Consider the following 18,428-nt stretch of genomic DNA (forward strand, 5'->3'; position numbering starts at 1 on the left):
AGGACTCTACTGACGAGCTAACTAAAAAATAATGAACCCTGCTGACTTTCTGAGTAATAAAAATAGAAAATAAGAAACTATGCTGACAAGCAAACTAGTGGAAGAGGAAAACAAACAATACTGACAAGAAAACTATAATAAATATAAGAAGGGACTCTACTGACAAACAAACTAAGATATGAGCTTTACTGAAAATGAACTCTACTGACGAGCAAAACTCAAATTTCTTTTGTTACAAGACTGGCAATATCACACATTTTTCACCCTCTACTTCAAAATAGCATCATTAAAAAACACTCTTTTACCTTTTTCAGCCTCGACCTTCCGTCCCTTCGCCGCCAACCTGGAAGGACTTTCAGGACACCAAGGCAACGTCAACAGTTGTATCAGGGCTGGTAGAAGTCCGAAACCTAGCAGCAAGGGCCACAAATCCTCAGACCCTAAAGCTCCACTGAGGCCCAAAGCTTGAGAGATCAGGATTGATAGGGTTATCACTAGCTGGTAGACGGTTCCAATCTGAGGAGAAAAATTAAAGGTGAAAATAATAAAATTGAAGTAAAATGAAGCTGAAGGTTTGGTATATTTCAAAGCTATAAGTTACACTTTTGCTAATTAAAATATGAAAATTAGAACAATTATAGAACACATATTTTTACTTTGTTTGGAAATTTGAAAGAACTACTTTCTTTTTTAAAAAAAAAAAAAAAAAATAGCTTACTTTACGGGAAGTTAAAAAATTGGTTGGTGACGAATAGGTCGTAATAAAATTGGTAAGCAAAAATTAATAAAAAAAGAGTGCGCGTAAGGATCACACGCGATTGAAGTAAAACTTATTTGCTACTGTACAAAATAGCAAATTTAAGTCAAGTAAAAATAAATACATCACATAGCAATTGGGAAAAATGTTTAATAATAATATGGTAACACTCGTGATGCACACATTTATTAGTGTCGTCAATCATTATACACATTTATATAATGATAAATTATAAATTATATATTTATGATTGCATTAAAAATATGTATAATATTTACAAGCAATAATGTAATCAAAGTCATACTTGAAATATGACATGATCGGTTTAAAGTAATAGCTGATTAATAAATTCTATAATATTCGTTCACGCAGTGGATTATGTTAAGCAACCCCTAAACAAATATCGTTTATGCAACTTCACTCATCCTGTAACAATTGTGTTTGACGAACTTCATGTAATTAAAATTAACATACATTTATTTACTGTTTGTAATTTTTTACTTTTTCGCTGACGATATAATCTCATTCTTTGAACAGCTGTGATATCTGTTTTGCCTAAAAAATTTAAGCCATACTTTTATATTTGTTTTATTCATCAAGCCCTGCACATAGCTTGATCTATGAATCATTTTCTTTTTTATGTGAACGTTAAAGCAATGATCATCATCAATATTACGAGGTAATAAATTAACCATATTATTAACGCCAACAGGTACATTTATAATTTGTCCAAACATTCCTAATTGTCCATTTGCATGTCGCAATCGTCTAATTTGCATGAAACACAACCTAGGTGAAATTAACATTTCAGATACAGTATCTAGTTTAGATAGATAATTTGAATAGGTGGAAATACAAAACCCGTTAAATTTCCACAAAGTGGGAATTTTACCCGAATTTAATACCTTTCGACAAGTTTGACATCCAATCTGATTATTTGAATCAATATTCAGAAAACCATTATTAAGAATTTGTTTTTGAGCATCATTTGATATTTCTAAGTCACTTTAAAACCAAAGTCGATCACACACAAAACATACATATCCAAAGCTATCATTTGTAAATTGTTTTTCAAGCATTGTTCGTGCATTCCTAAAACAAATGGAAGTCTTTATATGGCTAACCCATGTGGCGCCTAAAGAAGTTTTACTTCAAAAAATGTTTAGAGACTACGAGCTAAATACAAAACTCAAGTGAAAGTCGATACATTTTTTTTGTTTTTGACATATGATTTGACATTTGATGTATTTTTTGTTAACTAGCGTCGTAAGCGCGAGTCATCTAAGCGATCACTTCAGTTTGGCAATTTCCGTTACATTTGTACGGATTTACACCCATGTCGCGCCTAAAGAAGTTTTACTTCAAAAAAATGATTCGAGAATATTGTGTGATTTTGATTATTTATTATTTTGAAAGCTGACTATGTGTAAATAATAAAATGCATTAAGTATAATTTTAGTATTTACTAATTCAACATTTTATCATCTATATATATTTTTTTCTACTTACAGCTCCTCTGAGTGAAACAGGAGCGATCTCTGCCAGGTACATAGGCGCCAAACCGGCACCTAAGCCTGATCCTATGCCTGACAGCAGACGTCCTGCCCAAAGGACTTCAGGAGTGTGCAGAATTTTTGCTGATGCTTGCAATGCTGCACCGCCCAGGAACCAGAGGTTGTTCCAAAGGAGACCATCGCGTCTTCCTATCCTAAAGGTAAACGAAACAAATGTAGAAATAAATAGTAGTAATAGTCTCATTTTATATATTGTGTATTATTTATACTGGTATTTAAATTTATTGGTTATTAAACACGGTTGTATTAGTTTCGGTGTGTTCCTTCACTAATTGAATCGGTGTGTTTCTGAGCTAACAATTTGTTATTTTTTGGATTTGCAAACTCGTAAATTTGGACAATTACAATTTTGTTTTTCTTTATTAGTTAAGCACATTTTTCTAGAATTGAAATAGACAAGGAAATCCGAAGCTTCTGGATCACAATCATTTTGTTTGTTTGTTTATACGAGCATTTCTAATACTGTCAATGGCTATGGCTGTAAAACTAACCTCCAAATAGCACAAATGTTTATTAGTTTTTGGCAAAGGCAGGCCCAGCCATTTCAAAGATACGGAGCTAAATGTGCAAAAAATGGCAGTTTTTGAGAGAACTAAGAGTCCGATTCGAATGATTCATTGTCTTAACAAAATAATTGATTTTGTAAAAAAAATTTTTGTTTCAACTTTTTTTTTCAATTTTTTTTTTCAAAATTTTTTTCTTTTTTATATCGAAAATAATTCAGATTTTATTTTTAATCCTGACTAAAGTTCTAATGATATATTTTGAACAAATAATTTCAACTTTACAATTCAGTTTATATAATTGTTATAAATATAAGACAATATCACAATCATTACAATATTTATAATAATCTATTTGAAAACATTCAATATTCCTCGAACATTTCGTTACGGTACGGGAAGTTTCAGCAGTTTGCCTTAAGGCACGATTTTGAATTTTTAATCCAAAATTACAAAAATATTTTATAGAAAATAAAAAAAAGATGTAATAATTTTTTATCCTCAAAAGCAATTGTTATGTCAATACAAGCAGAATGTTTTTTAGATCATTCAAATCCGATACTCCGTTCTCTCAAAAACTCGATTTGTATTTTCTGCACTCTTTGCTCCGTATCTCCGTAACGGTTGGACCTGCCTTTGTCAAAAACTAATCAGCACATTTCCCTATCAATAGGGATCGAATGTTTTTTAAACCATCAAATTGGTTGATCCGTGCGCCCGAAAACGTGGGACGAAAAACGCGGACATACAAAACACACACATCCATTTGGTTTCTGAGGTATGCCAGTAAAATGTTCAGAAACTTTCAAAACGTCGAGAAATGCAATAAATTTTCATTTTCGATTTTCGACCCATTACTATAACTTACACTACGGGAAGTTAGCAAGTGGTAAATAGTAATAATAATCTTGTTTTGTATATTGTGTATTATTTATACTGGTATTGAAATTTACTGGTTATGTTAGTTTCGGCGTGTTTCTCGACTAATTGAATTGGTTTGTTTCTAAGCTAACTATTTTTTATGCTTGTTATTTTTTTGGATTTGTAAACTGGTAAATTTTGCCATTTACAATTTTCTTAATAAATTTTTAGAATAACATAAGTTCGATTTCACGCCTATTTTATTTATAAGGCAACTTATCAGTATCTATAATTTTAAACTGGTTGATGTGATCCCTCTAGTGTTGGCATATAACATTAGGCATGTAACCAAGAATAGATATCACACTTATAGTAACATTTTGAACAAAATAAGTGTGACTATCTATTTAATATATTACCTGTCTGCGATTATTCCGGTAAATGCGCCTCCAATCATGCCGCCAATGCAGAACATTGACACCGCCAGACTCCAAATGGCGGTCACTTCTGATGAACCGACAAAATCTCCGTTTATTGACGAATTTGAACGATTTGTTACGACGTCGTATATCCATGTTTCTATCAACTGAAAAAACATTAATATTTAATTTATTAATTAAAAGTTAAGTGTTGGTTTGAATCTTGGTTTAAACTAAGACACCACAAAAATTACAAAAAGTGTTATATACAAAAACTGAGAAGATATGTTAGTGTAAATATGAAAAGATTTATTACTTTTTTATAAATATGTAATCGTTAATTTCTATATTATATTTAGTACCTGTTGGGGTGCATTGACGACCCCTGTGTTGTAGCCGTGTTGGAAACCGGAACCAATAACGGCAGCGAAGACAGCAACCGCCAGGTGCCAAGAGAACGCCGCCGATTTGTCGCCCTTTCGGCCGCCGTTTTGCATCTCTACGAATTCTATGGGTAAGGTGTCTTCTTCCTAAAAATAATAATAATATAATATAATATATATATATATATATATATATATCTCTTATATATAAAAAATGGATCTCTCGATCAAATGATTCTGCAAAACTCGAAAACGGTTAAACCGATTTGGTCAATCTTAGTCTTGAAAAATTCGTGCCTATCCAGAGATGGTCGGAAAGGTGAGATATTATTTCAAAATCGCGTAGAAACTTTACATTTTTAATTTGAAAATTTTTGTAGAAGCGCAATTGAAATAAAACAATGGACGGTGGCTAATACGTCAAATGTCAAACGTTTTTGACAGATTATGTTCAATTACGTTTAATAGGATGTTTTACGCGAATATTATTAAATTATAATTAAATTGTAGTAAGTAGTTTTGTTTGTAGTTTTATTTATACACAAAAACGTTATTAAACGGACCGCAAGTATTACTAGAAACTCGAAATATCGACTTTTTTGAAATTTTTGTATAATTATAATAGCAATGAAGAAATAATAAATGTAATATAATAGAATAATAGTAATAAAGTTTTAAATCAAATATTTAAATTCCGCAAATGTATGAGAATTATAAAAATAATTACAACTTTTAGAACTTTCAACAATACATAATTATTCAAAGTACTTTTTCAAAGAAAAAAATCAAATTTAATATTTAAAAAAAAATCGTTTTCAAATACATGATATTTATTTTGTTATTTTAAACATATTTTATTCTTTTGGTTCCCCAAAAATTATTCAGATTTTAATCAAAATTTTGAGAAAAATGTGTGTTTTTTTTAACAATTTCAAACATTTATTAAATATGTATTTAATTTTCATATTAGTCAGTTAATTTCTTGCCAAGATGAATAAAAATGAATAGAAAATAAAAAATAAGAAGATTTGAATTATATTTCAGTGGTCCACTATAATTACAAAATAGTTGGTAAATAAGGATGTATATATATATATATATATATATATATATATATATATATGTACATATATATATTAAATTTTTAATTTAATTTAAATACAAAGAAGATGTATCAGACAGGATAAATATGATTTAATACCCGCATGTATTATCATCTCACTTATTGAATGAGAGTTCAATGAATCCTTTATATATATATATATATATATATATATATATATATATATATATATATTTGTATATCTATAACACTTGTTTATTAGCTGTTAATATTAAATTGATACGAACAGTTCAATTCAAAGGCTAAAATGTCCAGCAGATTATTATGAATTCCTTGAAAACATTTTATTAAAATTTAATCGATTCTTACACAAATAAATAGTTTATTAAAATAAATTTAATTAGTGCGGAATATATATAAAAATATTTCAAAATTTGTATTAATTTGTGTTTGTATTCTAGTGAATTTTTTTTTAAGTCTACTTATATACAAGTTACGTCAGGTTTGCTATCGGAAACAATTAATTGTATTAATAAATATTAAAATAAATTGAAATTATAAATTAAAATAAAATAAATAAATATTAATTAACAAAAAACATGAATATTGTTTAATAAGGAAAAAAATTTGAGAAAAAATTAAAATTTAAAGATTTTTTTACATATTTCAAGTACACCAGTATTATTTTTTGAAATTTTTAATTTATATCGCAAAGAAAAAATAATTTCATTATTTTTAATTGTTTAAAATCCTCAAAATATTCAAAATCGTGCTTACTAAAAATTTTCAAAATATTGTAAAATATATACCAGTTTTTATTTATTTTCAGTGGTGTCTCCTACATAAGTAATACTTACACTTTCACTATTTTTTATATTTTTATCTAATATTTGTTAAAACATAGAAAGTTCCAGTAAGCTAACTTATAAGCTATACACCACAAGTTTTTTTAATATTAATATTTAAATAAATAATAGTAATCGACTGGAGAATCCATGTTTTATATTTTTATGCAATTTTTATTTTGATATGAATTATATTATATATTTGTTATAACGTTTGTTAGACCTTGGTGAATGATTTTAGATGAAGATAAACTCGTATTTCGCTTTCGAAATATGATTATATATATATATATATATATATATATATATAAATATATATGTATATATATATATAAATATATATACACAATGATAAATGATGTACAATTTGTAAACCTTCATGTAGGTACTTTCGTAAGTCCCGACAAAAAATTATGAAAGTAGTTCAATGGAATTAATTTTACTAAAATTAAAATTAAAATTTATTTTATTTATATTTTATGCATTACTATAATTCCGAATTATTTATGTACATTTATTTTTATATATTTTTTTATATTTTTAGATAACACTGAAGATGAATCAAATTAGATCTCGAAACGTTTATTAGAATAATAATAATCAAATGTTTAAATACTTTTGTGCCTTGTTGTTATATACATAATTTTGTATAATTAGATTGTTTATTTAGTTGAAAATCTATAATGATAAATAATAAACAAATTATTAAATCAAATAAATAGAAAATATATTTTTCTGTTTTTTATTAAATTATATTAGTATTATTAAAAATAATTGCTTTTGTAATTGTGTATTGCAATTTGCAAGAATTTACTTAAATTAGTTCTTTATATTATATAATTTTGATATATATATATATATATATATATATATATTTTTGATATATATACATATATATATATATATATATATAATATACTAATGTATGTAAAGAGTTAGTATACATTTATGGTAGTAAGGAAATAAAATTTGTCATAAAATTCCTAACGGTAAATTCTTCGTAGAAAGTTATATCCTTAGAACTTATACAAATATATATATATATATATATATATATATATATATATATGTATATATATGCATTTATAAATGCATCAATTCCAATGGTTTCCAAAGCGCGGTTCATTTTCTAATAACATTTCTCAATAAATCTTCGGTTATTCCTGAACAAGTAAATATTAAATTTAATATTAATTAAATTAAATATTAATTTATTTGAACGAATACATTATACATTCAATATTATTAGTAATTAATATTGTTATTTATATATTAATAACAATTATTCTTTATATATTTATCACATTTATTATTGCTTTAAAACGACAAATTGTATAGTATAAAATGTTAACCAATTATATTTTGTGATAGAACTTATGATGTACTTTTTTTAATTTAATATTTATTAATAATTTAAGTAGATATTTAATTATTTTTATATATTCGTTAAATTTTTGAAGATTTGTCAAATTTTTATTTATTTAATTTAAAAATCTTGCTGATGAAAAAATGATGATGAATTTTAAAATAAATAATATAGAAATGCCACAATTTGGAATCTACATTTCAAACTTTATATATTCTTGACAAATCATTCATATTTTTGCAGAATGAAAATAAAATTAAAAAAAAATCATATTTTAAATGCATATATTATATACATATGTACATATATTTTAATAATGAGATTTTATTTATTTCTGTTATTTGTGAAGCACATTCTCATATAATAAATTAATTAAATTTATTTATTTATAAAATAAAATTTTATCTTTCTCCGAATGGTGGCTAGGATGTTAGCCGAAACGTATGGATATCAAATTGATGTTAACTCACATATAAACATATTTGATATTAAAACAAATTACTTGAATTATTTGTGGAAATTAAATTTAATTTGTTATAATATACGAGGTCTGTTCAAAAAGTACCCGGAATTTTCGTTTTTTCAAAAAAATATTTATTTATTCGTCTACATTAATGTGGTCCCCTTCAAAGTAGTCCCCCCCAGATATAATACACTTATGCCAGCGTTTTTTCCAATTTTCGAAGCACCCTTGATATTCACTTTTTGATATGTCCTTGAGCACTCTCGGCGATTTTCTTCAATCGAGGAAAACCGCCGTCCTTTCATGGGTCTCTTCAACTTTGGGAATAGGAAAAAGTCACACGGAGCCATATCTGGTGAATTTTTGCACTTTGCAACACTTTATTTCATTTTTTACGCAAAATTTAATACAAATTCTTTGACTTTTCAATTCTTCCATTGTAAAAATCGCCGAGCTCAGAAAAACACGTCGAACCTTAGCGACTACCACAGACAAAGTAAACAGTGAATATAGCTGAAAATTTCATCATACTTTAGGGGCATGTATACCAACACAATAAAAAAAAAATTTTGACAATCAGACACTCCAGACCCGCGAAATTTAATTATTAGTAATTCCGGGTACTTTTTGAACACACCTCGTATACAGTGCTGGATTTACAGTAGGGGCAATCGGGGCTACTGCCCAGGGCGGCAAATTTTGGGGGGCGACAAAATTTGGATAGTGAGAAAAAAAATTCTATACAATATAATCAACTTTTTTTAACAACATTTTTTATTTCAAGAAATATAATTAATAAAATATAATACGATTGCAATGCAAAATTTGGATTGAAAAAACCGATAACTAAAATTTATTATTTTGCCTTGCCTCCCTCTCCGAACGTAAATTATCAAAGTGGTTAATAAGTTATCAAATTTGGCAATTTGGCTAATATAAAGATCCGTGAACAAGCTGAAAAATATGTTCTTCAGTTCTCGAGCCCTCTTAAAATGACGAATTTGTGCACTTCCAAGCTTACTACTGACTCATGGCATTGTGTCTGACAAATTACTGAAACATCCCGTATTAAAAATTACATTTTATAAAGAGCTTTAAAATTTTTTGAAAAATGAAAAAAAAGACTTTTAAAAGACATCTTTCGTATTTTGAATTTTTTTGAAAATTATGAACCTTTTGCAAAGCAATCGCGCTGCGTAGCTGTTTCAGAGAAGAAATATCGAAACTCAATTACCATTTTTCGTAATTGCTTGTCCCAAAAGCTGATGAGCACGTCTCTCCATCAATACAAATCTAATATTTTTTAATTATTCAAGTCAATTTCGAGAATATGGATTAACCGATTTAAATGATTCAATTCCTATTGATAAGGAGACGTGCTGATTAGTTATTGGCCAAGGCAGATCCAACTGTTTTGAAGATACGGGTCAAAATTCCAAAAATGATAGTTTCGTTTTTGAGAAAAAAAGCGTCCAATATCATTCAAAAAAAATTACAGGATAAATAACTGCTTAGATTTGTGGGGGGCAGGTTTAGCGGCTTCGATGATCCAATAAAAAAATTGAGAAAGAAACATTTGGCGGACAAAAGTGATCATAAGACATATGCGCATTAAATTATCAGATATTTTAAAAATATTATAATAATAAGCATAAATTTTGTTTACATTTATATGCGTTCTGTAACATTGTTTATCAGTTGACTGCGACGCGGCGCTTACGCGCTTCTATATTTTGTCCCTACGCAACTGAAGCAGCGCGATTGCTTTAAAAAAAAGTGCGAAAGTTCGTAAAATTTTAGGGATGGGGCGGCATTTTTGTCAGTGCCCCGGGGCGCCAAATTTCTAAATCCGGCCCTGAATATATACATATATATATATATATATATATATATATATTAAAATAAAATACAAAAATTCGGTTAAAAATCAAATTTTAATCGAATTCCGTATATCAAATAGGAACCAAAACCAACGCAGACTTTTTAAAAAACAGTTTATGATTTTTATTATTTATAGGCAGTGTAAGCACGTGTAAATAATTGAGACCATAAAATTTTATATATATATATATATATATATATATATATATATATGCATTTATTATACATATAATGTGGGTAGGGCAGGATTTTTGCTCAATACAAAACCAGCTTTGAGGTTATTTATTGAGCTTAACCGGCTTTGGAGCCAGTTAGAAGCTTTTTCCTCTTAGTTGCCACTTACCCATATATATATATATATATATATATCGTATATAATAGATATTTGCATCGCCAGGACTCCTATATGAAATATCTTCTTCAAAGATCTCAATAGAATATATTGAGTACAATATTTAAAAAAAACTTTATTTATACGTTATTGAAAATAATAATAATAATAATAATAATAAAATTCTCTATAAATATGTATATAACAATTGAACTAATCTGTATTTATGCAAAATTATATTAAATTTGGGAATTTAATATTGAGACGTTTGATGTCAACTAATAATACATGTTGTGTTTTCTGGTTGCATTTTTTAATATTTAGATCGTTTTTGTGTATAATTTCTTTATACTATGTTATATATCATTACAAAACTGATAAAATTATCTATAAATCCATATATAACAATTGAAATAATTTGGAATAAAATTATATTTGAAAACTAGTTTAAATTTGAGAATTAAATGTTTGACGTCAACTAATTATATGTTGTATTTTCTGGTTACATTTTTTATTATTTTGATTGTTTTTGTGTATAATTTTTTATACTAATATATATTAATATATATGATTAAAAAGCTGATGAAATTATCTATAAATTCATATATAACCATTGAAATCATTTAGAACAAAGTTTTATTAAAAAAATATTTTAAATTTGAGATTTAAATATTGAGGCATTTGATGTTAACTAATTATATGATAACACTTTTTAATACATATTAAGATTGTTTTTGTTACTAATTTGTTTATACTAATATATGTTATTATACATCATTACAAAGCTGATAAAATTATCTATAAATCTATATATTGATATTTATAATAATTAGAAATAAATGTTACTAAACAAATAAATTCTTGCAGGATGATTCGGTTTGTCCAGGTTTGAGAGAAATTGTTATACTAATAATATATAGAAAGAATTAACTAAATATTAATATAAATGTTTAAGTAACTTGTTTATTATAAATGGTTGATTATTAGATATAATTTAGTTTTTATTTCTTAGAAGTAAGGTTCACATAGTTAAAAAATACTATAAATTGTTAAAGAATTCATACTAAAGTGTTATATACTTATACTTTACTTTATTGAATAGTTGTAGTCTCATTAATTAAAATAAATTAATAATATATTTAATATATATATATATATATATATATATAATAATATAATATATATATATATATATATATATATATATCAATTTTATCTATTTTTCTATTTTTTCATATATTTACGAATTATTATTTACCCACTAATTTTAATTATTTGTTATTAAAGTTACTATTTTATTTATTACAATATAACTTTTATCATCATACTTGTAAAATTTAGACCAAATTCTTTATAATTTGTGAAAAAATCCAGAATTTTAGTATTTGTTTTAATAATATATACAGGAATAGTTTAGGAATAACATTTTTAAATTATAAATATATGGTAGTTACAGTACGACCTGCAAAGCTATTTGAATACATATGGAACAAATCATTTGCATTTAGCACTAAATTTGTTAAAACATAAATATTGTGTAATTACATATAAAATCATTAATAATAAATTTTATTCCGATTATTGTTATGAAAACTAAACATTAAATTTGACATAATTGTTATTCTGTAAATTATTTTTTATTATTATTAATTTTATTATTATGAATTTCAAAATAACCGCTCAAGTGTTAGGCAACACTAAAATTATAAAATCCTATTAAATCGTATACGGCAACCCCAAAAACGAACAAATTCCGAACATCAACGAACATTTTACAAATGTCGGCCGAGACGGAAACAATAACAACAGGTCGTAGTAAAGAGCAAAAGTTTTGTCGTGATATTTTGTGTTAATTGTCGTATAATTGTGCAAAATGTGGCCAGAAACAAAATAAAATAAACAGGTAATGATGATTATTATATAATTGTTTTGTGTCATGGTTTAAAATCAGAATTAAAATGCTTTTTGTGTTGAGGTAAAAATTTAACCTAAATCTGTCAAATCGGCAATCGCCATAATTCAAATCTGTATGTATATTGTTAATATTTGATTTTTACTTGTGTGCAATCTGTATTTGTAATTATAGCTACATTTGCATTATTAATTTATGTTTATTGCATTTGAAATTTATTAGTTTAGTATTTATTTTTTGCATTTATTTAGTACTGTTGCTTAAATGGTTTTCAACACAAAAGGATTTTGTTTTGACACTTGGTGTCCATTTTGAACCTGTATAAAAATAATTTATTTATAATATATATATATATATATATATATATATGTATATATATATATATATATATATATATATGTATGTATTATTATTTCTATTTCTTTATTTAAACGTTTTGACACCTGATGTGTGTCATCAATAGAAAATTTATACCTTTTCATTTATATACATTTTTATATATGAAATTTTAATTAACATCGAAAAACTAAGTTTGTAAAATTGTTTTTACTCATTACAATAATTTTCATGCGAAGGATTTATTATTGCTCTTGATATTTTTTAAAGATTGTATTTGTATTTAAAAAGTTGATAGTTTCATATGCACATTTTGACATTTTTTTTACAAATTCTGATATATTTTAATATTTGGATGAATTTAGTTGAAGTTTGTATATTATTACTTAATTCAGCGGTTTCCAATCTGTGGGGCGCGCCCCCTGACATCTGTTTTCAGAATACTATTTTTCCAAAAATAACCCAACATTTTTGAAATTATATTCAAAAATAAACAATTAGTTTTATCCCTATTTTTATTTATTCATACTGCATGTTAATTTCTAGTCTGAAAATATCAGTTTTTATTATTTTTATTATTTTTTTATTTATTTATATATATTGAAATGATATTCAAAAATAAACAATTAGTTTTAATTCATATTTTTATTTATTCATATTGCATGTTAATTTCTAGTCTAAAAATATCAGTTTTTATTATTTTTATTATTTTTTTATTTATTAATATATATTGATGAGTATTTATAAAATTAAATTTTTGAAAAAATTAAGGGCGGCGCAACATTTTTATAACTTCTCGAAGGAGAAGTTTGTTTTCCTCAAAAAATCCGATTCGCTAATTTTATGTTTTCTCGACGTTTCAAGCCATTCTGAATCGAATGAGACCAAATTTGGAAAAAGTATGTGTGTGTTTGTTTGTGTGTGTGTGTGTGAACAGATTTTTTGCCGTAAATTGACGTTTTCTTAAAAACGGCTGGACCGATTTTAAAAATTTAGAAGCCATTCGATGTATCTCGATAAGGACTATCGTTTATCAATTTTACGCGACGATCACCCAAGCCGTTTCTTTGTAAATTGCAGAAGAGTGAAAAATTTTTCGTCCAAGTTTTAGCCCGCAATTCTGAATCGATTTTTAAAATTTAAAAACCGTTCGAAAGATCTTGGTTGGGAATCGTGCTGATTAGTTTTTGGTAAAGATCGGCCGGGCCGTTTTCTTGTGATAAAGTTATTTTTAAAAAAAAATTGACGAATTTTAATATTATTTTTTTGACGGTAGATACCATAGACTTCTAGATGATACTAAAATATTATCGCCCTACGACAACTCGTTTAGCTTTAAAAATTCGTCAAAGTTTGCAAAAATTGGTATCGTTTTTTTGGCATTTGTCAAAATTAGACATTTCATCGACGTTTTCTCAAAAACGCCTCAACCGATTTTAGTATTTATAAAAACTAAAAATTAAGGAACAAAATTCAATATAAATTCAAGCAAGTATGAATAATAATAAAATTAATAATTGAAACTTACCACTTTATCTTCAGCTTTAATATCCATATTAAAAACTTTTATTTATTTAATAATTTATTACAAATATTTTGTCAGGCTTTATATTTGATATAAAAATATTTTAAGACAAAACCATTTACATATGTACACACTTGCTTTAATATAAAATTTACAAATATCAATTTTTTTTATATAAAACTTACAAAAATCTAACTTTTTTAAAATTACAAGCACTTATAAAACTTTATCTTATAAACATGTGCGCGTGTTTTTTGTCCTTCACTGAATCACTTGTACTGATTGCGTTTATTATTATGTCGGTAGTGATTTGTATAATGTTTGTTTATATTGTTTTATATTGTTTATTTATTGTTTTTAATTAAATTAATTTACGTTGTATTGTGTCGTGTGTCGGTGTGTCGTCGCCGGCCGACGATGTAGTATTGTTGAATGAAAATTGAAGATTGACTTTGGGAAGCGTTTAGTTTCGCGTGCGTCGTCGTTGTAGAGGCCTAACCGCCTAACGGACGCCCCGCGCCGCCCACATGCTACGAGACACTGCGCCGTCGTCTGGCAACGATATAATAATAAGGGACACTGAGGGAACACAATGCGGATTATCAATAGCAACTGTTTTAAGGCTAGAATTTTTGGAAAGAGTTATAAACTCTAAAAGTCTAAACGAACGAACATTTTTCTGAAACTCGGGGAATTCTGAAAATTGGTAATCTTATAGGTTTCGAGGTGCTCTTTACGAAAATCAACTTTGCACCTCAAATTTGAACGGCAAGTTGCCGCCATATTGAAAAAATAGCGTCAAAAAACAACTTTTTTAAAATATCTCCTTTCTGGCTTATTCTACGATAAAAGTTTCTATGTACGAATTAAACTAGTTAAAATTTCCTACAATTCTTTAAAAAACCGTTTTTTTGTAAAATTGATAGTTTGAGAGTACGGCCGCCTCAAAGACTTTGCTGCTCTCGCCGTAGTATCAAATCTCTCCATATATGACAGCACTTTGAACTTGACCACATTCTCTCTAATAAATAAATATTTTCAATGTTAAATTGAGCGAATAAGATCTAGAAATAAAATAATTCAAATATTTTTCTGTTTTTTTTTGCTGATTTTTTAACACTTCAAGCTACTTACTTATAGCTACTTTGCCACTGAAGTGAAAAAACAGAAAAATATTTGAATTATTTTGTTTTTAGATCTTATTCACTTAATTTAACATTAGAAATATTTATTCTATGGCATCCGGAATGTTCGGGTTTCTTGATTGTTAACTTTTGCATATTTTATTTTTCAAATTTCTGTCTCGATTGTCTTGGCTTTAGATTTTATTTATATTTTTTTACCATGTAATTTATTCCCGTAGGGTAAGTTATTGTAATGGGCCGAAAATCGAAATTGAAAACTTTTACATTTTTCGACGTTTTGAAGGTTTCTAAACATTTTAAGGCATACCTCAGAAAAAATGAATGTGTGTGTGTATGTATGTATGGATACAAATTTTCAGTCACGTTTTCGGGCGCACGGATCAACCGATTTGAATGGTTCAAAAAATATTCGATTCCTATTAATAGAGAGATGTGCTGATTAGTTTTTGAGAAAGGAGAAAGTTACGGAGATATGGAGCAAAGAGTGCAGAAAATAGAAATCGAGTTTTTGAAAGAACAGATTATCCGATTTGTATGATCCAAAAATATTCAATTTGTAATGACGGGGAAAAGTGGTTATTAGGTTTTGGCAAACGTAAGTCCAGCGGTTTCGGAGATACAAAGCTAAATGTTAAAAAAATGGCAGTTTTTGAGAGAACTAAGCGTCCGATTTAATTGATTTAAAGAACTTTCTGCTTGTTTTAAGTAAATAATTGCTTTTGGAAAACAAATGTTGTTTCAATTTTTTTCGAAAAATATTTTATTCTGAATATCGAAAATAATTCTGATTTTAATTGTAATTCTGACTAAAGTTCTAATATACTTTAAACAAATATTTTGAACTTTGCAATTCAGTTTATATAATTCTTATAAATATTAGACAATGTTACAATATTTATAAAAATCTATTTGAAAACATTCAATATTCCTCGAAAATTTCGTGACGGTACGGGAAGTTCCAGCAATTTGTCTTAAGACACGATGCTATACACCACTAGTTATTGTTTTTTTTATAGTCTATGTCTCTGAATTTTCTGAAGTTATATTCCAAATAGTCGATAAATTTCTTTCTTGTTCGTTTGTAAAATCGATTTTGCGCGTCAGTAGGGTTTCTTTTCTTTGTATTTTTCAAACCTGTTTGCTCGTCAGTCGAGTTCTTTTTTCATTTTATTAAATCTTTCTTTCTGCTTTTTAAATTTAGTTTGCTCTTCAGCAGAGTTCTTTCTGTTTTTTAAACCTAGTTTGCTCGTCAGTAGAGTTCTTTCTGTTTTTTAAATCTAGTTTGCTCGTCAGTTAGTATCAACGTTTTTTTTATTTTATTCGAGAGTTTGTTTTCTCAGAATAAGTCTTATTCCATATTCTGAGTCGGTATTTGTTTTGCATTTTAGAGTCTTATTTTAATTTTGATCATATGCTTATCAACAGAATTAATAATAAGCTTTTCATTTTTTGCGGCGTTTATAGAGTCCGCTTTTTATCTTCTGAGTCAAAAAGTGTTTTGCGTATGCAAGCCAAAATTTGATTTTTGTGGACTGTTCTAAAAAAACCGAAGACCATATTCAAAAATAATCATTTCTAATCATTTTGAAGAAACTTTGTATAGACTTGCGTTAACTAAGCTAGATACTATGCGTTAGTATCGTAGATTCTTAAGGCAAAATCGCACTTTTACCTGAATTTACCTATCATTCAATTATTAAAACATTTTCCACTGTTCTACTTACTGAAACAACAAGAGTGCCTTGTATTACAGAATCTAACATTTATAGTAAAACGCACACCGTATCGATAATTCCACTCATGCGCTTGAACCAAAATCACATACACTACACTATCGTACTCTTGTCCGGAAATCTTTACTCCCATTGGCTCGACGTACCGGCCACGTGCTCTCTAACCAATCACAGTAACGGGAACTCGAGAAATAATTAAAATTTGTGATGAATAAAAGAAATGTTTGATGAGTGTAAATCGATTTTCAACGAAATTTATAGTACAAATATTTTTTGTATTATAAAAGGGTGGGTAGTAAATAAATACTTTAATAATATGTTGTTTTGTATATTTTTATCAGGAAACTGTTAATCATATAATTAACATTCATATTATTATAATGAGTGTGCATTTTGATGACGCACGCAATGATATCAAAACAACATATATATATATATATATATATATATATATATATATATTGTAGATTTCGAACAAGAATTCAAAAGTAATAAAAAACAAGAAAAGTTTTTCAATAAACAATTTATTTATTTATTTATTTATTTACTGTCGACGTTTCGGAACTAAGTACGTTCCATCTTCAGGACATCTGTCAAGAAACATGATCTTGATGAGATTTGAGCAAACAATATGTTTAGGAAAAGAAAATGGATTTTTCTTAAATAATAAATTAATTGCAAAAAATAATAATGTACAGAATTACGATAATATGATCAAAATGAAAATGATAAAAATAAATGAGTGGATTATCTTACAGGATATTAAAAGTGATAGAAATTTTTGAAAGTTATGGAAAATTTTAAGAAAAGGTTAATGACAAAATTGAATTAATTACCTGTATCTTTGAATATACGTTAGCACTTTTTCACTAAACAAGATTTTAACAAGAAATGAATTTATGAGTTATTTATATATATACTAGATGACCCATCTCTACAATTCAAAAGTTCCAATTTTTTATAACCTATACTGATATTTACCAATTAGTTGAAAATTATTATGTCTCTTGCACAGTAAAAAAATTCAGACCCAAAACGCTCCTTTGACTTGAGTAAATATTTCGTATATTATATGAAATTTCTAGATAATTTTTTGAATGAGTAAATTTTTTTTGTATCGTGATTTAGTAAAGTAAGGCAAAACTTAAAGGCGACTGCATTAGTTAAAAAAAATCATTTGTCAAATTGAATTATATAGGGTAATGTTTTATGCACGATCACTGACAGTCCACAACATTCAGACGCATGCGCAGACAGTTCATCTGCCAAACATGTATACTGTATTTTATATTATTTTTAATTTTTGGCACATCTCAGCTGCATTTCGGCAA

General features: G+C 26.8%; 1 protein-coding gene across 1 annotated transcript in view; it reads right to left on the reverse strand.

Moving 5' to 3' along the window:
- Window positions 1-14,249, reverse strand: part of LOC113367824 (solute carrier family 2, facilitated glucose transporter member 3-like) — a 34,295-nt gene extending 20,046 nt beyond the window's left edge. The window contains exons 1-5 of the mRNA XM_026609401.1: window positions 14,223-14,249; window positions 4,477-4,644; window positions 4,115-4,281; window positions 2,267-2,465; window positions 306-516 (exon numbers count right to left, since the gene is read on the reverse strand). Coding sequence (XP_026465186.1) covers window positions 306-516; window positions 2,267-2,465; window positions 4,115-4,281; window positions 4,477-4,644; window positions 14,223-14,249 — 772 coding nt within the window. The remainder of the gene's footprint in view (window positions 1-305; window positions 517-2,266; window positions 2,466-4,114; window positions 4,282-4,476; window positions 4,645-14,222) is intronic.
- Window positions 14,250-18,428: the final 4,179 nt, after the last annotated feature.

This window comes from Ctenocephalides felis, unplaced genomic scaffold (assembly GCF_003426905.1).
Source record: "Ctenocephalides felis isolate EL2017-DRISC unplaced genomic scaffold, ASM342690v1 CF-g0.4_SCAFFOLD_01170, whole genome shotgun sequence".
NCBI classification, from domain to species: Eukaryota; Metazoa; Arthropoda; class Insecta; order Siphonaptera; family Pulicidae; genus Ctenocephalides; species Ctenocephalides felis.